The 6,931-nt window shown below is 52.8% G+C and overlaps 1 protein-coding gene across 3 annotated transcripts; it reads left to right on the plus strand.

Moving 5' to 3' along the window:
* Positions 1 to 3,919: 3,919 nt before the first annotated feature.
* On the plus strand, positions 3,920 to 6,931 carry LOC123141728 (nucleotide-sugar uncharacterized transporter 2). Of its 3 annotated transcripts, none has more exons than XM_044560803.1 (7): positions 3,920 to 4,366; positions 5,078 to 5,229; positions 5,313 to 5,521; positions 5,601 to 5,694; positions 5,948 to 6,114; positions 6,204 to 6,374; positions 6,498 to 6,931. In XM_044560803.1, the coding sequence occupies exons 1-7, from the start codon at positions 4,231 to 4,233 to the stop codon at positions 6,766 to 6,768; spliced, it is 1,200 nt and encodes a 399-aa protein (XP_044416738.1). In that variant the 5' UTR covers positions 3,920 to 4,230; the 3' UTR covers positions 6,769 to 6,931. The 3 variants fall into 3 exon arrangements, with proteins under 3 accessions (XP_044416738.1, XP_044416739.1, XP_044416740.1); XM_044560804.1 differs by lacking the exon at positions 3,920 to 4,366 and adding an exon at positions 4,413 to 4,694; XM_044560805.1 differs by lacking the exon at positions 3,920 to 4,366 and adding an exon at positions 4,703 to 4,917.

Genomic DNA, 6,931 nt, shown 5'->3' on the forward strand with positions numbered 1-6,931 from the left:
AGCGCCCCTCCTCTCTCTCCCTCGACCCCGCGCTCACCGTGGCCCTCCTGCCTGTTGGCCGCGCCTGGGCTCGCCCCTGGTCACGCACGCGACCGCGCTCACCGCGCCCCGTGACCACCGCCCCGCTCTCCGGCTCCCGACGCTTCTCCTGCTCCGGCCACCTCGGCCATGGCCTCGCCCTCCCCCGTCTCTCCCTCTGTCCCGTGGCCGCGCCACCGCGCCTGCCCCTCCGCGCCCTCTGACCGCACCGGCGCCACCCCTCACCTCCACCCGCCGTGGCCCCTAGCCGCGCCGGCGAGCCCCGCCATCGGTGCCCCGGTGTCCTCGTCCCGCCCTGCGGGCGAGCGCTCGCTCGGGTGCGCCCGCACCCGTTGGACCAGACCCGCTGTGGCCCCTGGGCCACTGCCAGGTGGGCCTCGCCCCCCCTGAGCCACTGCCCCTGGGCCCGAACCCCCCCGTGGCCCTATGACATATGGGGCCCACCCACAGAACGAAAAAAGAAAAAAATGAAATGATAAATAATAATAATAATAATAAAATAATAAATAAATAAAATAAAATTAAAATTAATAATAAAACAAATAATAAAAATAAATTTAATTAATTAATTAATTAACTAAATTAATTAAGTTAATTAATCATGTTTAAATTAACCTAATTAGTTAATTAATTTAACTAAACAGTAGTTAATTAGCTAACAGCCCCTGACAGGTGGGGCCCACCTGTCAGGTTGACCAGGCCAACGGTCAACGTTGACTGCTGACGTCAGCATGACCTCACGCTGATGTCATAAATCCAAATTTCGAATTAAATTAAATAATTAATTAAATTCTAGAAATTAATAAAATCTTTAGAAAATCATATCTTTTAATCCGTAACTCGGATTAAAATATTTTCGACATGAAAGTTGCTCAGAACGACGAGACGAATCCGGATACGCATCCCGTTCGTCCACCACACATCCCTAACCTATCGAACTCGCAACTTTCCCCCTCCGGTCCGTCTGTCCGAAAACGCAAAACATCGGGAATACTTTCCCGGATGTCCCCCCCCTTCGTCGGTACCACCTACTGTCGCGTTAGGGCACACCTAACACTGCTCATTGTCATGTCACGCATCGTCATGCTTATGTTTGCATTGTATTTACTGTTTCTTCCCCCTCTTCTCTCCGGTAGACTACGAGACCGACACTGCTGCTGCCCAGTTCGACTACGGAGTTGACGACCCCTCCTACTTGCCAGAGAAACCAGGCAAGCCCCCCCCCCCTTGATCACCAGATATCGCCTATTCTTCTCTATACTGCTTGCATTAGAGTAGTGTAACATGTTACTGCTTTCCGATATCCTATCCTGATGCATAGCCTATCCTTGCTACTACTGTTGTTACCTTTACCTGCAATCCTACATGCTTAGTATAGGATGCTAGCTTTCCATCAGTGGCCCTACATTCTTGTCCGTCTGCTGTGCTATACTATCGGGTCGTGATCACCTGAGCGATGATCACGGGTATATACTTATATACTATATACATGACACATGTGATGACTAAAGTCGGGTCGGCTCGTAGGAGTACCCGCAAGTGGATCTTTGTGGCGGAGCGACAGGGCAGGTTGAGACTGCCTAGGTGAGAGGTGGGCCTGGCCCTGGTCGACGTTCGCGGATACTTAACACGATTAACGATATCTTGGTATTTGATCTGAGTCTGGCCATTTGGTCTATACGCACTAGCCATCTACGCGGGAGTAGTTATGGGTATCCCGGCGTCGTGGTATCAGCCGAAACTCTTTTTGACGTCAGCGACGGAGCGGCGCGCGCCGGATTGGACTGGAACGCCACTAGGCTAGGTCTGCTTCCGGCCGCCCTCGCAACGTGCAGGTGTGCATAGGGCGATGGGCCCATACCCCTGCGCGCATAGGGTTAGACCGGCGTGTTGACCTCTCGGTTGAGCCTAGGTGGGGCTGCGACGCGTTGATCTTACGAGGCCGGGCATGACCCAGAAAAGTGTGTCCGGCCAAATGGGATCGAGCGTGTTGGGTTATGTGGTGCACCCCTGCAGGGAAGTTTATCTATTCGAATAGTCGTGTCCCTCGGTAAAAGGACGACCCGGAGTTGTACCTTGACCTTATGACAACTAGAACTGGATACTGAATAAAATACACCCTTCCAAGTGCCAGATACAACCCGGTGATCGCTCTCTAACAGGGCGACGAGGAGGGGATCGCCGGGTAGGATTATGCTATGCGATGCTACTTGGAGGACTTCAATCTACTCTCTTCTACATGCTACAAGATGGAGATGACCAGAAGCGTAGTCTTCGTCAGGACTAGCTATCGCCCTCTTATTCTGGCATTCTGCAGTTCAGTCCACTGATATGCCCCTTTACACATATACCCATGCATATGTAGTGTAGCTCCTTGCTTGCGAGTACTTTGGATGAGTACTCACGGTTGCTTCTCTCCCTCTTCCCCCCCCCCCTTTCCTTTCTACCTGGTTGTCGCAACCAGATGTTGGAGTCCAGGAGCCAGACGCCACCGTCGACGACGACTCCTACGACATTGGAGGTGCCTACTACTACGTGCAGCCCGCTGACGACGACCAGGAGTAGTTAGGAGGATCCCAGGCAGGAGGCCTGCGCCTCGTTCGATCTGTATCCCAGTTTGTGCTAGCCTTCTTAAGGCAAACTTGTTTAACTTATGTCTGTACTCAGATATTGTTGCTTCCGCTGACTCGTCTGTGATCGAGCACTTGTATTCGAGCCCTCGAGGCCCCTGGCTTGTAATATGATGCTTGTATGACTTATTTATGTTTTAGAGTTGTGTTGTGATATCTTCCCGTGAGTCCCTGACCTTGATCGTACACATTTGCGTGCATGATTAGTGTACGGTCAAATCGGGGGCGTCACAATGTTCCGGCCACGTTCTACATGGGCCAGGTCCAGAACAGGCACTGGAAACCGGCAGGGTTCCTCAGCTGCACCTACACACTCGGCAATGTCTACGTGGCTCCATCCGTGGACCTACGGGCGCCTCCCAAAACAAGTATGTGGGATGTTGATTCTCCAGAAAGCATGTGGGAGGCTGATTCTCTAGAAAGATTTCAGCTAAAATTTAGCTAGATTTCAGAAAATATTTTATTTCGATGGCTCATCTCGCGATTTGTGCGACGTGTGCTATTGTGTAGGTAGTAGGATCACCGCTTAAGCATTTTGAGAACATAATGATTTGGGCAGTGGATGGCGACAACGTCGACGCTGCAAATGCCCTCGGCCGCCCCATGCCACCTTTGTTCACTATACTAGCACTATAGCTATAATGTTCGCTACATTAAACAAAAGGGAACCGCCCTAGGCTGCCTTTGTTCACTATACTAGCATTATAGCTATAGTGTTTGCTACATTAAACAAAAGGGAATTGGGCTCATGCCCCAAGCAGTCTCTGCCATTGGATGGCGGACATTGGCGGTTGCAGTCGTTCAGTGGTCTAAGGATGCTTTGTATTTCTGATGATTTTTTCTAATAGACCCGGATCCTTTTTCGCAAAAAGTAAAACGTTTCCTACGGCTAGGGCAGAGAGGTAGGCTTCTCCATCCATCACTTCTCGCGGACGGACGGCAGATGAACGTGGCGCAGTACGTGCAAGCATCGGGTGCAGTTAGTAGTTACCTCACCGTCGTGCATACTGCACCAAAAAGGTCTTTTTCCACAGGGTCTATCCCGGCAAAAGGTTAATCTCCGGTACAAAATTAAATGCTATCTTAACAGAACAACCCAACAGCTCCGGCGATCTTCCAAAACAATCTCACTCTGAAACGAGCCCAAAAACTGCTCCCGGAAAGCGGCAGCACGAGCAGGCGACACGTACGCAGTACGTACGTAGGTATGCCCACGACGACGCCACCACTAACTCGATCGCCCCCGTCCTCTCTCCCACTCGCGGCTCGCGCCAGCTTCAATTCATCGCCACTCACCACCAGCCACCGGCCAGGCGGCCACCACCACCACCACTGTTTGCCATTCCCGCATTTCGCCTAGGCCGCTGCCTGCCCCGCAGTGGTACCCTCCCTCCCGCCCGTGTCCGCCCTCCTAAAACGAGCGTCGGCCCCGAAATAGCCCGGCACCGCAAGCACCGCCCACCGGCCACTCATTGAATCCATGCTGCCCTTGTCGTCGTTAATTCCTCTGCCTCCTCGCCTTGCCCTGGAGTGAGCGAGCGAGCGAGCGAGCGAGAGCGGCATGATGAAGCTGCGGTGGTGGCGGGTCGACGCGTCGGAGGTGGCCGCCGTCACGGCCATGGGCGTCTGGGAGGCCGTCCTGGCCGGCGGCGGCCGGCGCTTCATCAAGCGCAAGGACAGCGACGCCGGCGAGACCGGTCGGTACCGTCGCCCTCTTCCTCCGCCGGTCAATCCTCCCCCCTTCCTGCATGCGCGGTTGCTCTTCTGTTCTGTTGGTGCCAACTTTGTTGGTCCAGAAGTCAGGTCAGGGAGATTCTCCAGGCCGAGGAGAACTGCTCCCATTTTGTTGCGAAATTTCGGCAGATTTTGGTGCGGGGGAAGCGGCACGATAGCTGCGCCCTTTCGCGGGTTGTTGGGCGCCATTTCCCTGGGAACGGCAAGGCCGTTGCTGGCTGCTTGTTGCTCGGCATGCCTGCTCCCTTTGGATCCTTTTCCGGTGCGGGGCTCCAGGGCATCATCGCCAAAGTGTGACGCTTTCTTATCCCCTTCTTCACGTACCTCTGAAATCTTTACTTAGCAATCTCTGCATCAGTGAGATTATCAAGTTAATTTCATCCGTGTTGCCATTACTCTGCGTAGCTAGCTTCGTGTATTACTATTGTGTTCTTTAGCCCTAGCATAGTAGCATTCCTCCCCAATGGGTTCCACGGCGTACGGAATGACACAAAATAGATGTGATCTCGCCATGGTTCGTGTCCACCATGGCGCCCCACTATCTGCACATGCTCCTGCTGCACTCAATCTCTCACGAAATCCTGTGGAGTTGCTCTGAAAATCAACCTGTGAAAAACTTGATCTAGTTGACATCCACTGACTTAATGTCGCCCCTTCGTCCTGCATATATACAGGTCGGGCGCTGGAGGAGCTGCGGAGCTCCCTGTACAACGAGATGCACAGCTCGGAGGGGGCCAAGCGCCAGCAGCAGCGGTTCTGCGGCCCGTCCGTCGCGCTCACCTTCAACTTCGCCGTCGCCGTTGGGATCATCGTGGCCAACAAAATGGTATGTACATATGCCCGCCTTCATCAAGTCCACGAGTTAGTAGCAAGATTTCATTCACTCATGGATCAATTGTCTTGTTGTAGGTGATGGGGAGTGTCGGGTTCAAGTACCCGATCGCGCTGTCGCTGATCCACTACGCGGTCGCGCTGGTTCTCATGGCGATCCTCAAGGCGCTGTCCCTGCTGCCGGTTGCGCCGCCTTCCAAGTCGACGCCCTTCTCCTCTCTGTTCGCTCTGGGCGCCGTGATGTCTCTCTCCACCGGGCTTGCGAACGTGAGCTTGAAACACAATAGGTAAACCGGATTCTGTTTTTCATTTATATAATGTTCAGTGATGTTGCTCCATGTGTTTCTCAGTATCTTTGCCATTCAGTGTAGGTTTCTACCAAATGGCTAAGATTGCCGTGACTCCGACGATCGTCGCGGCGGAGTTCATGCTTTTTCACAAGAAGGTTTCCTGTCAGAAGGTAGGTTTACCTCCATTGTTACTGATGAGTTGCGCATGACTTTTCTGTACTTTGAACGAAACTGTTGTCATATTTCTTCAGAGGAAGAAAACCCAACAAATTGTGCTGCAAATACATGTTTTGTTGTCTCTCTACCAGACTACCATCCATGCCATATGTGTGCATGTGTTTGTTTGTTGTCGATAGTGCAAACCTGTTATGCTGTCAAATTTATTCAGTTTTAACTGGAAATCCTACTTCAACATTTACACAGGTTATCACACTGGCGACGGTGTCAATCGGAGTGGCCGTGGCCACAGTCACAGACCTAGAGTTCAACTTCTTCGGCGCCTGCGTGGCACTGGCCTGGATCGTCCCTAGCGCGGTAAACAAGATCCTGTGGTCGAATCTGCAGCAGACCGGAAACTGGACCGCCCTCGCGTAAGTTCCAAGTTCTGCATTTCAATCCGCAGGAGGCGAGTCGCCGCATTGTTTTTCGGTTAAGTAACGCAGATTGTTCGATCAACCAGGCTGATGTGGAAGACGACCCCCGTCACCATATTCTTCCTGCTGGCGCTGATGCCTCTGCTGGATCCGCCGGGCCTGCTGCTGTTCAACTGGAATTTCAGAAACAGCTGCGCCATTGTCATCTCTGCTCTGTTCGGCTTCCTCCTCCAGTGGTCCGGCGCCTTGGCACTTGGGTGAGACCGTGGTTCCTCTCTTCTTCACAAGAACATTCTTCCTTGTGAGATTTCAAAATGGGTAGGTAAGATGAACTTGCTGCTGATTGACTCCGTGTTGATTTGCTTGTGGCATGCATGCAGCGCGACCTCGGCGCTGTCGCACGTGGTGCTGGGGCAGTTCAAGACCATCGTCATCATGCTCTCAGGCTACCTCATCTTCCGCTCGGACCCCGGGGTCACCAGCATCTGCGGCGCCGTCGTGGCCCTCGGCGGCATGTCCTTCTACACCTACCTGGGCCTCAAGAAGGAGGCGGCGGTGGCCAGCGGAAAGAAGCCGCCGTCGAGATCAAACTCCTTCTTGGGCAAGCCCGCCGGCGATGGAGGCAGCTCGGACTACGAGGACTCCGTGTGAGTTGGGAGTTTTGGCTTTAGGTGACTTTGGTGGTCGGTTGTGTTGTAAACCGGTAGACTCTCACTGCATCTGTTGTACATAGAAGAACTTGTGATTTTTTTTTTTTGCGGGGGGAAGAACTTGTGATTTTAGATTCTTATATTATTATTATTCCTTTTCCCTT

The sequence above is a fragment of the Triticum aestivum genome, chromosome 6D (genome assembly GCF_018294505.1).
Source record: "Triticum aestivum cultivar Chinese Spring chromosome 6D, IWGSC CS RefSeq v2.1, whole genome shotgun sequence".
NCBI lineage: Eukaryota > Viridiplantae > Streptophyta > Magnoliopsida > Poales > Poaceae > Triticum > Triticum aestivum.